The 16,901-nt window shown below is 35.0% G+C and overlaps 1 protein-coding gene across 2 annotated transcripts; it reads left to right on the top strand.

The window, feature by feature from the left end:
• Nucleotides 1–999: 999 nt before the first annotated feature.
• LOC107617542 (P-loop containing nucleoside triphosphate hydrolases superfamily protein) lies at nt 1,000–16,206 on the top strand. 2 transcript variants are annotated; one of them, XR_015896371.1, is made up of 22 exons: nt 1,000–1,281; nt 1,781–2,165; nt 2,717–2,833; nt 2,928–3,007; nt 3,281–3,427; nt 3,518–3,666; nt 3,746–3,876; nt 4,037–4,159; nt 4,293–4,366; nt 5,065–5,670; nt 5,794–5,905; nt 6,048–6,185; nt 6,767–7,096; nt 7,558–7,828; nt 7,935–9,232; nt 9,884–10,286; nt 10,381–11,312; nt 11,398–11,463; nt 11,540–11,665; nt 13,190–13,429; nt 13,526–14,688; nt 15,379–16,206. XR_015896371.1 is itself a non-coding variant. In XM_016319315.3 (22 exons), the coding sequence occupies exons 1-22, from the start codon at nt 1,148–1,150 to the stop codon at nt 15,396–15,398; spliced, it is 7,050 nt and encodes a 2,349-aa protein (XP_016174801.1). In that variant the 5' UTR covers nt 1,000–1,147; the 3' UTR covers nt 15,399–16,206. The 2 variants fall into 2 exon arrangements, 1 of the variants encoding a protein (XP_016174801.1); XM_016319315.3 differs by having other exon boundaries at nt 13,185–13,429.
• The last annotated feature ends 695 nt before the right edge of the window (nt 16,207–16,901 follow it).

Here is a 16,901-nt window from a genome sequence, read left to right as displayed (position 1 = left end):
ATTTCAAGAAGAAATATACTGTCTCCCCCTGTATTGGGTGTATTTCTTAAATTCTTTGGGTGTATTTCTGTAATCGTTTGGTTTATTTCTGTAACTGTTTTGGTGTATTTCTGTAATCATTTGGATGTATTTTTGTAATCGTTTAGGTGTATTTTTGTAAACGTTCGGGTGTATTTCTGAAGTTCCATCATCTTCAAAACAATTTCACGTTTTTTTTGTGCCTCATTTTCTTCTTCTTCTTCTTTCTCCGTGCTTCCTCTTCCTCTTCCTCTTCTTCTTCTTCTTCTTTTTTCGTGTCTCTTCTTCTTCTTTTTCGTAAAAAAAGAAACGAAGATGAAACACGGGAAGATGGTTCAGTAACGCGCGTGTTAGGCCCAACTTGTAAGACTTGTAAACAAAAATGACTTGTATGTTGTAGCGCTCCTCTTTTGTAAAATTGTTGCTGAATTGGTCCTAAATTTTTTTAAAAATAAGCTGTCAGGAGATATATTTGATGCAAATCGAAATTTTTTAAAACAAAATTAAAATAAAATAAAATTTAAGAGTATTTTTTAAACTTGTAATAAACTTTTAAAAACTGGCCTAAAGTGTAAATATAATTTTTTATTTATTAAAAAAAAGCCAAAAAATAAGATGATTTTAAATATTAGAAATAAAATTAAAATTTGGCTTCAAGACTAAGTGCTTGTAAAGATATTTTGTTTAATGAAAAATTTTTTTTTTAAATTTTTTAGTTTATTTAACAAATTTCTAATAATAAATATAAAAATACTATAATTTACATTTTTTTTAAATTAAAAAAAAAGATATTTTTTACATAATAAATAATAAAAAAATATTTTTATCTTATTTTATCTAAATATAATTAATAAATAAAAAAATCTTTTTACATTATTACATATTCAAATATAAAATCATTTTTTATTTTTATAAAAGATCTTTAAAAAAAAATCATTAAAAAAAAAAATCTTTTTCGAGCGCCCAAACAAACCCCAGAAACAGTAGTCCACCCACCGTTGTACTTGTCTTATTTCCACCCAAAACAAAACCTCACCGTCAAAAAATCACGAAGCGCGCGAACTCTAATTGAAAGAAATCCTAGTATTTATGTGAATCAAAATCTGAAGTGGTAAACCATACCATAACCATGGCGAACAAACTTGCAACTAGACGGGACCTACTGGATCGGTGGAGAGGCATCCAGATGGAAGAAGAGGACGATGACGGCGATATCCCCGATCCATCCAAGCGCCATCTGCTCCACCTCCGTAAAGAACAATGGTTCTCCCCAGCTTCACTTGTTATTATTATTTTTTTATTTTTTACTTTATTTGGTTTCAGCAGGATAGGGGCATGTAATCATGAACTTCTATACGTTACTACCTTATTGTTTTAATAATCGTAAAGTTGCAATGTCGATTTTCCGACGTTTCTGTAGAGTAATTATAACTTGTTCTCTTGAATGGAAATTATTTGACTAGTTGATGAAAGTAAAGCGAAATTCGAAGTGATACTCTCATTCCCAGAATAAGCAGCGGAAACAAGTAGTCTATGAATTGTCTATGAAACGTAGTCTTTGGTCATATTTATAACTTGAATTATTATTATTATTATTATTATTATTATTATTATTATTGGTGGAAATGGGCGTTATTTCATCAATGTAACCCGTTTTCATTGTTGTTGTTTTGCATTGATGGAATGGAGTTATGTTCTTGTTGGGGAATTGAGACATTGTTTCTTTGGTAGTTTCATATCTAACACCTTTACTTAATGTCAGGTTTGCAGATGCATATAATTTTCTAATTTGCTTGCCTTGTGAAAGTCATTTTTGGTGTGGCTTTTGGGATATAATGGGTCCCTTATTGGAGACTTTTTACAATTACTTCAAAGACGATCGTCATGATTCTCCTCTTAGGCTTTTATGGAAGAGAATATCTGATGAAATGAAGCACTGTTTGCAATGCGTTTCTCAGCATCATCAAGCCCAAGACATGTACAATATGGAGTACGAGTCTAGCTCTATTGGTCCTCTTCTTGATGTCTTGCATAAGCTTGATAATGAGAGGGTGACATTACATCTGAGAGATATCAACACAAAGTTAGCAGGGGAAGAATATAATCCTGCATGCGATTATGCTGAAGTAGTTAACTTGTTGTATGAGGTGTGTTTCCTGTTGCTTTCCACTATCCCAAGTTTTGACACACTTGATACATACATTCTGTTTGTTGGAATTTTGGAATTATATCCACTGATAAGGCTCCTCTTTATGGCTAAATTTATTTCTGCTTCTTTAAAATATGTACATCCCCCCCCCCCACCACCACCACCACCACCACCACCACATTATAGATATTTTATTTGCTTTTATTCATCTTACAAAATATGGTTTAACTTCAGTTTGTTTGTTGAGACTTGAAACTTGATAATACATGTTCTTAACCTGAATATTTTCATAGTTTTAAAACAAGTTACTAATATCTGTTGATACAGACAAGTGCAGGCTGAACATTGTTAGATCAGGACTAGACAATATATATTATATTATGTACATAATATTCTGAAAATGGGGGGGGGGGGGATTAGCATAGATATTCCACTTGTATGCATTCTTGCATTTGTATTCTTTTCTTTCTTTCCTTTGTGTATGAATGTTCTGTTTTGGATTTTAGTGTTTAAAAAGCCTCATTTTGTTCCTCCAATCATTTAATGCAGGTGTTAATGTTCCCAGTCCTCTTAGGTTATCAGCCTTTATTCAATGAGTTTGAGGTATTTGTTGAAGCTATTGACTGTAAACACGAATTAGCTTTGTCTGGGCATCAACAATTTCCGGTATTATATATACTTTAATCCTTGCTGTGTATCGTGCTTCTACATGCCAATGTAGCATTCTAGATTGCTTACGTGGTGAACCATTTGCTTACAGGGAGTATATGCCTTACTATTTTGCAAGAGAAGTGTTCGTTCTGTTGGATATCGCTTAGCAGAATCTATGGGAAAATTGAGGTACTTGTTGATTGGCAATTTGGCATGAAAGAGCTTCGGCTCCACTAATTGTAATCTGTATGAGTTGATGATGCGCTAACAAATGGAATGCAACTTATGTCCCTTCTTTTATTAAACTTGGATATAGAAGGCATGAAGCTTGAACTTATGTTTGGATGGATGAAAAATGAACTTTAACATTCCCTTTTGTCACTGTTTCCGGATCTTGTTTTCTGCTGTTGGACATTTAGAAGTCTGTTTTATTAACGATCAATGCTTTTTGTTTGTGTGTAGGAGAGGAGCGGACTTGGAACCTTTGCAGCCACTTCTCAAGAAATTTATTGGCTGTTTAGAGGCTGATGCATTACCATTGGCTTTGGATACTTCAACACCAAGAGCCCAGCTGGATCGTGTGTCTTTATGGATTGGCATCAAATCATTGTAAGAGTGTATTCAGTAGTATCAGTCATTAGCCTAGTCATCTCTTTGCTATTATTTTGATGGTACCTTTTTATAAACATTTTTGTGAAGGCTTAGCTTCTTGGAGCCTACAACTTTTGAAGAAGGGATATTGGAACAATACCCCTTTTTTGTAGATATTGTACTCAATCATATTAGTGGCGATTCACTTGAATTCTCACATGCTGTTAATTGCTTGAGACTACTATTTGAAATGCTTGGTATGTTTTGTCTGTCTCTTATATTCCTTTTTTCAGATTTATATTTGTTCGCATAACAATTCTTTGTGCTTGATCCTAGGTTGCAAGCTTTGGTTAAGGTCTACATTGCCTCCAAGTGTAATGCGCAATACCCTACTTGGTCAATGTTTCCATACTCACAACGAGAAAATCCATAAAGATATTTTTGGCCTTTTCCAACCTTTCCTACAGGCATGTATGCATAACCGGTGTTTGTTTCTTTCTTTTGTGTGTTTTTCTTAAAAAGGAAAAAAATAATTCTTTGGGTGGCTTTGGTGTTGGGGGGGGGGGGGGGGGAGAGTTGGGTTCTTTGTGTGTTGACATTGTTTACATCTTTCATGCCATGTTCCAGTCTCTTGAAGCTCTTCAAGATGGTGAGCATGAAAAACAGCGTAGACACTTTCTCTATTTTCTCCTCCATCAAGTGCCAGTGAGCAGTAACTTCAGCATTCTAACGAGAAAACTGGCAAATCAGGTTATCACATTTAGGTGTTTGCACGATGGCTATGCAATGAGTGGCTAGTGATAGGCTTTTTGGCTGTAGCCATTGATGCTGCATATTGGTTTCTCTTGTATAGTTGTTATATATTTAATAATTGTCTTTTCAGATAGCATTACTTGTTGTATACCGAGGATATAGGATGAACCCACCTTGCCCTCCTTTTGAGTGTTCACACATGTGGTATGTACTCGGTTACTCCCCTTTTGTCCTTGTTTTTTTCTTGCTTGAATTAAATTTAGCAGAGACTAGTCATAGTTTGCTGGAAAAAGAAATACCTTTTCCTATGTTCAATTTAACAATGCATTCATGCAGTGGACATAAACTCTCGTATTATCTATCAGGATACATAGGAAATCCTCTTGATTGTATTTGTGACTAGAGATACAAGTTCTGTGAGTCTTTTATTTGTTTATTTATTTTTGTTTTTGTTTTTTTTTTTTCCGGTTGACGAATAAAATATTCCTTTTATGAAATTTATAGGCATAAACAAAACTTTATGAGCAAGTGAACATTTGTAACATTCCTAATATGTATGGTATGGTATCCTGCTAGGACTGTTTACCTATTAGAGAATCTCTTTAAGCTTGATCATGTTACTTCATTATAGTGTGTCTGGGAGAATTGGGAAAAACCATTCAGATGACTTTAATGAGGTGTAGCAGAATATTTGGTCTTGTTGCATTTCCATTGTCACAGCTCTAAGGCTTGGGGGATATCCTTTTTTGGATCTTATTTTCGTACTGAACTGTTTGAGAAGTCAATACTAAACAACTGCTGCATAATATAGATGAACTTCACCATAAATTAAGATCTTTATGATATACTAGGACTTCTTTTAATGCATTTGCTTAATTGTTTCTCAACATTATGTTGAACAGGGGACCTGCCCTGGTGTCATCTCTGAAGGACTCCTCACTTCACAGTTCCTTAAGGCAACCTGCATTTGACCTTATACAGATTATCATAGTATCAGATGCTGCTGCTTTAGTGAATTCAGTGCTGAGCTGCTGCACAAATCCAAACACTGAGAGTAGCATGGAAAACAAGGTCATTATTGAGTTGGATGATGAAAGTGATGATATTTGTTTCCAAGCTATTCCAAATTGTGCAATGAAGGATGGTGATTGTTCTTGGGCTCAATTCAGTGCGCAGGCTAGAATAATCTATCAAGAGTTCCGTGAGTGGATGTGCATTCCAATGTTATGGGTTGATGTTTTAGTTGATATCAGTCCCTCAGTCCTACCAATTTCATTTTCCCAGGCCATCTTCTGGGCACGATCTCGTTTTCCAATGATAGAACTTGAGAAGAGTTCAGAAACAGTGCTTCCAGTCAGATCTTGTCTTTCATCTTATGCTGCAGAAATTTCCTCTTCATTTGGGTGGAAGATTCCAACTGGTTCTGATGATGGTGGAGATGGAAAAAAGTCTAAAAATTCAGTTGAAGTGTTGGCAATGTCGTCTCCTTTAATAAGAACATTTAACAGGTCCTATAACTAGTTTGAATTTTTATTTATGCTATGCTAAACTGAAGTTTGAGTATCTTGTGGTCTTATGATAAATTTTTGGTTTTCAATTTATTAGCTAATTATTTTTGGAGTTGCAAACAGGTTAGCTGCATATTTTTTAGTGCAGATGGGTCAAGGAGCGCTCCAAAGTCAGTGGACATGGCAACCTGTCATGAGTGAAAGCTTGATCCTTTCACTTTTGGATCCAAATGATGTAAATATGCCAAATTTGTATAGAACCTGTAGATCACATTCTTCTCTATTTACCTTGTTGAGAACCAATGAATTTGTTCTCATTCTTTTCTTATTTGTTGAATATAGCGTATATTATATTATAATTTATTTTTCCCGTGCAGGATGTTAGACAGTTTGGAAAGTCTGTGTTAGAACAAGTTTCAAATACTCGGGGTCTTTCATGTGGAATAAAGTTCCTATGTTCGCAAGAGCTGTCATTGTATGCAATTATTTTGGGCCTTAAGCATGCTATGAGACTGGTAATATTTTCGGGAAAGATGTCTTGATAATATTTTGGTCAATGCTGATCCTCTTTACTTTATCTCCTTTCTGTGTGTGTGTATAAAAGAGGAAATTTCACTAGTTTGAAGAGAGAAGTGCAACTAAGTGGAAGGATAGGGATCCTCAGGAACAGTAACCAAAGTGGCTTAAGAAAGCAACCAAGCTATCCATTTTCTTTGCATATTGTAAACTCCATTAAAACAACCATAAGTAGATCCCCTAGCTAGAGAAAATCCATACCAATTTCTTGTAGCTTTTTTTGGTTGGCAAATATGTGCCCTTGAAGAGGTGGACATTCTCCTTTTGTCAAATCCGTCAGCAAATTGCCGAAGTAACATACTTAAACAGACATCTGGCTTCCCTGTTGTCATGAAGCCCTTTAAATTGTAGCTTTTGATGCTACACCAAAGTCTTTCTATGTCCAGTCAGATTATGTGACTTTGATAATGTGTTTCTGCATCGGAAATAATACTTTGGTGTAAAATGACTTTTGTCTAGTGGTCGTTCAATTGTTATTCCCTTTATCTCTGCCATTTCAGTAATTTCATTTTATTTGCAGGTCCAACTAGATTCTGTCATGTCGAAGTTTCATTCTCTACATCACTTTTGGTTTATTTTATATAAATTACTCAAAGAAAGGGAATTATCTCCTCAAGAGTTACCGGGAAAAATGGATAGTGATTTAATGATGCCAAAATTCTCTTCACAAGGCGGGTTTTTGAAGCAACCGGCTTTTGATTCTCTGCCCCTGGAAATGGATAAACATGTTTCTAATGTTGAACCAAAAACAATATATAAATTTGGTGGTTTAATATCTGAAATGGCATGGCCTATTTTTTGCAAGTGCTTGGTAAAAGGAAGGGAGTTTGTTGATTACAATCTTTGTCAGGTATCATCCTGTTTCTTCTTTAGTATCAGTTATGTGCTTACAGCTTTGCTTTTATTTTTATCTCTCTTTAAAAAGCTACATGTAGAATAAATGCTTTTAACATTTATTGGCATCCAATCAGGAAAGTTGTGTTTCTTTTGGTGATCAATTTTACAGACAAGTTGTAAGATACCATGGTTCTGCTGTCCAAAATTTAGAATGAATGTTGCTTGGTTTAAATAATTTGATGCTTGAATAGTTGGATCCTAATATCATTTTTCCAAAACGTAGTTAAAATACATATCAAGTGATTTAGGTGTAAGATTGTTAGGATTTGGAAGAATGAGGAGACTAAGTATGGATGATCACATTTCAGTTTATTTTTTGCTTCTTTTCTTTTACAGTTTGGTTGTTGTTTCAGATCAACATCTTGCTTTTAGAACCATGAAGATCTTTACCTTCATAGTTCCTTGTTATTTCAGATGACTTGTGTTAGGCTACTCGAGGTCCTGCCTATCGTTGTTGACAAACACATATGTTTTGGTAAAGAGCATGGAAATTTCAGAATGCATGTACAAAATAAATTGGATTTCAAATGGCTTCATGATCTCATGCAATGGGGAAGGTCATCACTTAAAGTTGTTGTTGTTTATTGGAAGCGAGCAGTTATTCAGTTACTCAATCTATTCAAACGATTTTGTGATAAAACTTCAGTTTCAACAATCATGACCATTGAACATCTTATTTCCTATGGTGAGTTTTGATATTGTATTCACACACGATCATGTTTGAAGTTGTGTTTTGGTAATACCTGTTAGTATCATATCATTAACATGTTTCGTGTTTCTAATTGATTTAGATGGTTGTCCTTGGGAGGAATTGATAAAACAAGTGTCTCACCTGTCTGTCTCTCTATCTAGGGGAGTTTCTCATAATTCTCGGGAGACAAATATGACACCGAAATCAATGTGTAAAAGCTTGTCCTTTGAGAAGAACCCTTTTACTTCAGATTTGCACTCTTCAACTATGGCTGATAAAGGTTTAGAAATTTTTGACTCTACAATGATGTCTTGCAAAAGAGGCACTAAAGATGTAATTATTCTTTCAGATGATGAAGGGGAAGCAAAAGTGTCTCCCAATAAGTCTATTTTATCAGATAATGAGATAGGCAACCGCGTCTCTCATGGCAACTTAATGTTTTGTGATGCTGGTAAAAGCTTGCTGAATGCTGACCTTGTAAAACAAAATGTTTCAAGTATGGAATTCTGTGGGAAAATAATGGAGCCCTTCCAAAAAAATATTTGTACTGATTCTCCCATCCTTTCTTCTGAGAAACAGAACTCCAGTAATTTTAGTTTACATATTAAACCTGTGGTCACTCCTTTTGCTGATTCAAAAGGCCTAGGCACTCAAAGCAGGGAAGTAAGCTTGAAATCCAAGGATAGGGTCAATTTCACAAAACTTTCTGATGAGGCTGTTAATGTTAAAAAACCGAACAAATCTTGCAGCAGTGCCGTTCCGAAAACTGGTGATACTAAATCAAGTAAAAACAATAAAATGTCAAGTCATTCTCAGGATGCTGAAGACAGCCAGCTAGAGCCTGCAGTGAAACCTGTGGGCCGTATTCCATTGCATGTACCGAAGCCTACTTCGGTTGTGAGAAGGCAAGTTATTCAACTCGAAACACCTCTTGATAACAATTCTGTCAATCTATATAAATTAAAGAACCCAGAGAACAGATTCAAGCCACCTAGGTTGGATGATTGGTATAAACCTATTCTTGAAACAAATTATTTTGCCACAGTTGGATTGTCATCCACAAGAAAAGATGAAACCCAAACCGTTGGGAAGTTAAAGGAAGTTCCTGTTTATTTTCAATCACCAGAACAATATGTGGAGATATTCAGGCCGTTAGTTTTGGAGGAGTTTAAAGCACAGATACAGAATACTTTTCATGAGATGTCTTCATGGGAGGATGCAGCTTATGGGAACCTTTCAGTGATGTCAGTGGAGAGAGTTGATGATTTTCATTTTGTTCGTTTTGTCCATGATGACAGTGATTCTGCAGCATGTAAGAGCTTTTCAGAAAATGACCTCATTTTGCTATCAAAAGAACCTCCTCAAAAGTCTTCTCAGGAAGTTCATATGGTTGGAAAGGTATACTGTCATTCATATGTGAATGTGACTGTTGTCATCTAAAGTTTTATTCTTGCAAGTACATGAAGTCCTAGAGTTAATTTTTCTAAGCTGTGGTATGGAGTAGTTGGAAAATGGGAAGTTTGATAATTTGGTAGGAAATTATATGATGACTCTTGGTAAAGTAAATTACAGAAGTAGTGAAGGCATAATGTTTCTTTTTAGTCCACCTCAATGAGCTGAAAAAAACCTTTCTATTATTATTTTTCACCAACTTAGGCTAGTACAGGTTCATTGTTTCTTCCCACATACTGTGACTTTTACCAAAAGATCCACTTTATTGGCACATTCAGCCATGATTGACTGAAGCATGAAGATTTACCCATCCTACTAATCTTTATTAACTCTTTTTAACCTTCTCTTATAAACGAAATCATTCCAATACTTAGTCATTGTTCATAAATAGAATTATAAATTGGACAATTGATTTTGGCTTACTGTCAATTATTTCAATTAACGTCCAAGTTGATTTGCATTTTGTTTGCCCTTTTTGGAGCTAAGTCAGGCTGCCCTCAAGCATGGTCAATGAATGTAGTGTTGCTAAGTAATGCAATTGAAAACAAGCAGGCTAACAAACCTGTCATGCTAAAGCAGTCATCAATGTGTTTGCAGGTTGAAAGGCGTGAGAAAGACAATAAAAGAAGTTTGAGTATTGTTCTTATCAGGTTCTATCTTCAAAATGGTTCCTCACGTTTAAATCTTGCTAGAAGGAATCTCACTGAACGAAGTAAATGGCATGCTTGCCGTATAATGAGTATTACCCCACAAATTCGAGAATTCCATGCATTGTCATCGGTAAAAGCCATCCCCTTGCTTCCGCTTATTTTAAGTCCTGTCAATGATTCCGTTTGTCTTGGTGGAACTAAAGAAGCAGATCTCAATAAGTTGTGCCTGTCCTTACAACAAACTTTGAGATCATCATTTAATGTCTGCCAACTTCAAGCAATTAGTGCTTCTATCGGAAGGGTGGAACCCAAGAAAAATAGTGAACTGTCTCTTATTCAGGGTCCTCCAGGTAATTGATTTACCCTATGTCTTTATTCATGGAAGGCCTTACAATTTTAATAATGATTTTTAACAAGTTTGCTTATATGCTCATGTAAATGTAGGAACTGGGAAGACACGAACTATTGTTGCAATTGTCAGTGCCCTTCTAGCTTCCGCTTCCACTTCTCTAAAGATGAATTGTCTAAAACGAGCTTTCAATGAAAATTTGAACAAGAATTCTCTCTCTCCCTTTTCAAGACCCAAAATTAGCCAGAGTGTTGCCATTGCGAGGGCATGGCAAGATGCAGCCTTGGCAAGACAAATGAGTGAAGATGTCCAAAGTTCATTGAAATATTTTCGAAGTTCTGTGAGACAAAGAGTGCTTATTTGTGCTCAATCTAATGCTGCAGTGGATGAGTTGGTATCAAGAATTTCTAGTGATGGTCTTTACGGAAGTAATGGAAAAATGTACAAACCTTATCTTGTGAGGGTTGGAAATGCAAAAACAGTCCATCCAAATTCACTGCCATTTTTCATTGACACACTTGTTGATCAACGTGTAACAGAAGAGAAGATGCACTTGAATGAGGGGAAGAAAGATATGAAGGTAGATTTGTCAACGGTTCTTCGTTCTAATTTAGAGAAATTAGTTGATTCTATTAGGTTCTATGAATCCAAACGGGCTGACCTAAGGGATGGAAATTCTAATGTTAGAAGTCACCTGCATGATGACTCTCATGTGGGGGATGTGAAAGAAATGTCTGATGCAGAAATTAAAGTGACGCTGCGTAAACTTTATGAACAGAAACACCAACTATATAAAGATCTTAGTAATGTTCAGGCTCAGGAGAAGAAAGTCAATGAAGAAACCAGGAGTCTTAGGAATAAGCTGCGGAAATCCATACTGATGGAAGCTGAAATAGTGGTAACTACATTAAGTGGATGTGGCGGTGATCTTTATGGAGTTTGCTCTGAAACAATGTTAAGCTCCAAATTTGGTGGTCCATCTGAACTTACTCTCTTTGATGCTGTTGTCATTGATGAAGCCGCCCAAGTAAACATACCTTTGTTCTGTTATAGATAATTTATCTGCAATCATCTTGTTTCCTTTTTTTTCCTGATCTGTTTTTCTGTTCCAGGCTCTAGAACCTGCTACTCTGATTCCTCTTCAGCTTTTAAAGTCAAGTGGAACCAAATGCATAATGGTAAGTGTACTTAAAAAGGCTTTTGAACTTCTGCTATAAGGTAAGAGGTTATACTGACATTTGCAAATTATCTAAGGTTGGTGACCCAAAGCAACTTCCTGCAACTGTCCTCTCAAATGTTGCGAGTAAATATCTTTACGAGTGCAGCATGTTTGAACGTTTACAAAGGGCAGGGCATCCTGTTATCATGCTTACTGAGCAGGTACATAGTTTGCTATTGGATCTGATCTGAAGTCTCATTGTATGACATATATTTTGGTGGAGCAATCATTGCAGGCTTGAGGTTCCTTGGGTATTGGGGGGTTAGACTGTTAGCAACTTAGCATATGGTCTAAAAGAATTTCTTTTTGTTTTTAAGGTTTAGGGTTTATCCGTTTAGTTTGCCTTGTTTGACTGAATAATCAATTCAGCACAATTCTTATTTACTATTGAGAAGGATTGAGTAGAGATATAAAAAGGATTGACTAGAATATGTGTGGTGCATTGCTATATTATGAAATTGATGCTGATTATTTCTACACTGACTGTAAAAGTGGAATCCATCCCATATGGAATATGCATTTTGTATATTTGGTGAATCTTGGAGTGTACTGAATATGGATTTTCAGCTGTTTCTTTTGATTAGTTGCAAAAGCTTTGAAGAAAGTAAAGGTTGTTTTTCTGAAATAAAATGCTTGAATTTGAAGGAGAAATTTCAATCTTCAAACTTGGTTTTTATCTCTTTATCACTCATTCTTTTTATTAGGGAGTCATGTTGATGGATATGAAGAGGGATTTGAGAACCCTTTAATATTGATGAGTTAGTCTGTATGCATGCGAAGGGATTAGAGAATTCAATTCATGGTATACTTATCTTTCATGTTTTATGCATCCAACCATTCTTTTTATTAGGGAGTCATGTTGATGTATATGAAGAGGGATTTGAGAACCCTTTAATATTGATGAGTTAGTCTGTATGCATGCGAAGGGATTAGAGAGTTCAATTCATCGTATACTTATCTTTCATGTTTTATGCATTAACATGGTCAAATGTATCTATTCAAGCTGAAGGCTTGCCATGGTGCAGATTTCCTTTCCTGGTTCCGATGAGAGATCTTGTGTCAGGGGCGGAGCTAGATGAAATATTAGAGGGGGGCCAAAAATATTTACACAATAAAATAAGACTAAAATAAAATTTTAAGGGGGGCTAAACTGAAATTTATATATAATTTACATGTAAAAAATTAAAATTAGAAGGGGCCACTGCCCCCCTTTCTCTGTATGTAGCTCCGCCCCTGCTTGTGTGGTTTTCTCTTCATGGGAAGCCCAAATTTTCTTTTCCAATTAAGAGACTTACTCATCAAGCAATTCCTTTCAAGATTCCAACTTGTAAAAGACACCTAAGAAGCATCAAACATCTTGGCTGAAGCTCTTCTGCTTGTAGGTTTTTAAGGTCATTATAGGAATTTCAATGGCTCAAACTCAGTGCTACTCCTTTTTGAATTTAGTCATTTGAGATAATAATGATGAGCTGTAGAACATTTTCAGCATATGATCAACCCTGCCTGATTGTATTTTGTATATGATAGTCAATTTCCTTAACAGCTTAAGTTTTGCATATTATTATTCCTATGATGCTCTTATTTTAGCTTAATTTTGTTAGGCAAGGATGGCTATAATTTTACATTATCCTGTTTTATGAGTGAAAGCTGAATCCTTGATTTTTTTTTTTATCATGGCAGTATAGGATGCATCCAGAGATATGCAGGTTCCCTTCACTGCATTTCTATGACAATAAATTACTAAATGGGAGCCAAATGTCTCGCAAATCAGCACCATTTCATCAGACCAAGTGTCTTGGGCCTTATGTATTCTATGATATCACTGATGGTAGGGAGGTTCGTGGAAAAAACATGGGTGCAATGTCACTTTGTAATGAGCATGAGGCTGATGCAGCAGTTGAGGTACTAAGGTTTTTCCAGAAAAGGTACACATTTACTGACTGATTCTCTCTTTTTTTTTTTTCTTTTTTTTTTTCTGTTTCATCTGATGAATTATGGAACCCTATATGAATGCTTCTCAGGTTCCCAACTGAATTTACTGGAGGAAGAATTGGAATTATTACTCCATACAAGTCTCAACTTTCTCTTCTGCGATCTCGTTTTCTTGATGCATTTGGATCTTCAAGCACAGCTGAAATCGAATTTAACACTGTGGATGGCTTCCAAGGTCGAGAAGTGGATATATTGTTACTTTCTACCGTAAGAGCAGCACTTTTGAGCAATGCTGCATCTGAAAGAAACTCGAGCACTATTGGATTTGTTGCTGATGTAAGACGGATGAATGTCGCCTTAACAAGGGCCAAGTTGTCACTTTGGATTTTTGGTAATGCAAGGACTTTACAAACAAACCATAACTGGGCTTCTCTTGTGAAGGATGCTGAAGAAAGAGACTTGATTATGACTGCTAAAAGGCCATATCATTCAATCTTCAAAACAGCTAGTAAAGATAAAGACTTTCTTGAGAATTCTAATAATGTCATAAGACAACCGAAGCATGAAAGAGAGGTTAAGGATAATGACAAAGATGGTTTTGAGAGTAAAAAGAAACGTGTAGCTTCTGAAGTTAAGTCTAAGGGTAGGAGGGATGACAAAGCTTTGGGGAAAAGTGCTTTATGTAAGGAAAAGAAATCCCTAGATGAACGTAACTCCATCAAGAACTTGACTTGTCTCGCTGCAAAATGTGAAAGCAGAAGCTGCTCCGATGGTATGTTGACAACAACAGAACAACGGGTTTTTGACAATGGAAAAGAAGGCAAAGACAAGATGAAGATCGATAGGGTAGAGACAATATTGGGCAAGAGGCAATCAAAATTTGAGAACACAAGGAGCAGCGCATACCATGTAGTTGAAGAGACAGGTGGCAGACAGAAAACTTCAAAACTTTCAGATTTGGATAGACCAAATTTGTGTTCCAGAGGGGATACGAGTAATAGTAATGAAGTTTCTGCATCCTCATTGGAAGGCTGTCACAAAAAAAAACATGCAGATCAAGTTAAATGTACTACTAAAAGTGGGGTTTCTGAGATTTCAAAACGGAAACAGCAGCGTAAAGCTGTTGATGCTATTCTTTACTCATCTCTGATATCCACAAAGAAGGATGAGACCTTGATAAAAGCTTCTGCAAAAAGGCGTTTTTCATCGTCTATTGCAAATGAGAGCGTGAAACCACCCAAGACAACAAACGGTAAACATCCTTCACTCTGCTAATTAATTTCTATGATGTATCTCTTCTTTTCTGGCAACTGCTAAAACCAGACTAACTAGGTACAATATTGTCTAGTTCTTTTCAAATTAATTTTGGTAGCTCCACACATAAATTATAACAAGAAAATTGTAATTTTCTACCTGTAAAGAAAATTTGGTCCTTCTCTTTAAATTTGGTTCTTTTTAATAATTTTGTATAACATATATATTGCCTTCCTATATTTTCTTTACTATTTATGATATGCTTCTACTGCCAATATCTATCTCATTGTTCAATTATGTGATTCTCAACTTTAAAGTTTCATATATATAGAATTTATAACAAAAACACACACTTGCATACTAACAAGGATAGAAGATTACAAAGAATGGACTCTATGAAGGCCAAGAGATTCTCAATTAACAGCGTATGCTAATGAGTTCAATTAAAATCTAACAAGCGTAACAGATTATCATTGTTCGATTGTGAATGTGTGGTGGATAAATATTCATTTAAGACTTTAAAATAATGACAACCCATTTTTTATTTCAAAATAAAAATAAAAGAAGGGGGAGGGGGTGTAATTATCTAGTATTTTGGCTGTTAAGTCAATTTTTCTGCAAGAGAGACTTGATTGTGTTTGTTTTGTGAACTTTTCCCTGAATTCACACTCTCTTTCTGTGTGACCAGATCAGTCAGTACACGAGTGAGGAGGAAGATCCCCCCAAGTTTTTCTGCTGCTTATGGCTGATGCTGTTCTATCAATTATCTAGTGGTCTGGGGATTTTGTTCATAATATTTCGGTAACAGACCTGTGATTTTTTTTTTTTTGGTGACTTGATATAGAACAAAAACAGGAAACAGAGGAAACAATCCAAAAATGGACAGGACAAGTCCCTCTGAATATGAATAAGTTCAGCTAAGTCACTCCAAGGTCAGCATAATCATCCTGATTCCTTGCTGCATACATAGCCACAGCATCCGCTGCAGAATTAGTTGCTTCCCCTATGCACAGAAGGAAGCAAATTCTGAGTTAACAAGAACGCTTCCAAGCTCAGTCTGACAAATAATGTCTGAACACTCAAACTCCCAAGCTAGCACCAATCCGCTCAACATCGCGCAACACCTGTTAATTCGGCACTATATCAGTGAGTTCTTATGGACGGATTCTGTCCAAAGAGAACTGGTTCCATCTTTGATCACTAAAGGATACCTCCTATGACTACTTCGAGGGTGAACTATGACGCCAGTGTCTCTCTGGTCGGATCAGCTTTCCGGTTTTGGTTTTGTTCGAAATGCTGATGGCCAGTGGGTGGTTGGTTGCACTGGTAGCCTTCTTGTGGAACAGACCTGTGATTTCATTCCAATAGGTTTTGCTTCACGAAGAAAAATTGCAGTTTGTGAGTAAATGCAGGAAATTTTGTTCATAAATAGAATAACTGATTTCACAGTACAATTTATTTTCCATATAGCGGTGGATTGTTTATAATATATATTTGCCGACTTTACCCTTATCAATCCATCTCTCTATTTTTATTATATAAAAATTAATATTTTCTTTTACATTTACTTTATGTCATGCTTTTTTTTTTCTAACGATATTATGTTAGTAATTTTAATTACTTGACAAAATATAGAAATCAACCAATTAAAGATATTATATATTAATCATAATAAATTTTAAGTTATACATATTCAAATTTTATATTATTTAATTTATTTATATATGATACATAAATTTTTTATCATTATTATTTTATTTTACAAGTTTTCACGTTAACTATTGAAAATTTTTTAAAATTTATTCTTAATATATAAAAGTAGATATATAAGTTTACCCACATTATTTTTAAGACATTTTTTTCTTTTTACTAATGCCATGTCAGTAATATCGCTTACGCTTACTTGGCAAAATTTTAGAATCAACCACTCAATTTTTGCCAAATCAATTATTATTTCCAAATCAGCAAAAAAATAAAATATACAAATAAAAAACTAAAAAATACAATACAATAAATTTGTAAACTACAAATACATTGAATTCATATTCCTATATTTATTATATCTTATCGTTATAAACAATACAATAAATTTATAACCGCAACAATTAATTTATTAATTTTTATAAATAACTCACTAAAGTTAATAAACATCCATATTACAAATGTCATAATAATATTATTAATCATAATAAATTTTACGTTATAAGTATT

The sequence above is a fragment of the Arachis ipaensis genome, chromosome B8 (assembly GCF_059453495.1).
Source record: "Arachis ipaensis isolate K30076 ecotype BB chromosome B8, ASM5945349v1, whole genome shotgun sequence".
In the NCBI taxonomy this organism is placed as follows: Eukaryota; Viridiplantae; Streptophyta; class Magnoliopsida; order Fabales; family Fabaceae; genus Arachis; species Arachis ipaensis.
This window is presented reverse-complemented; position numbering and strand designations above follow the sequence as displayed.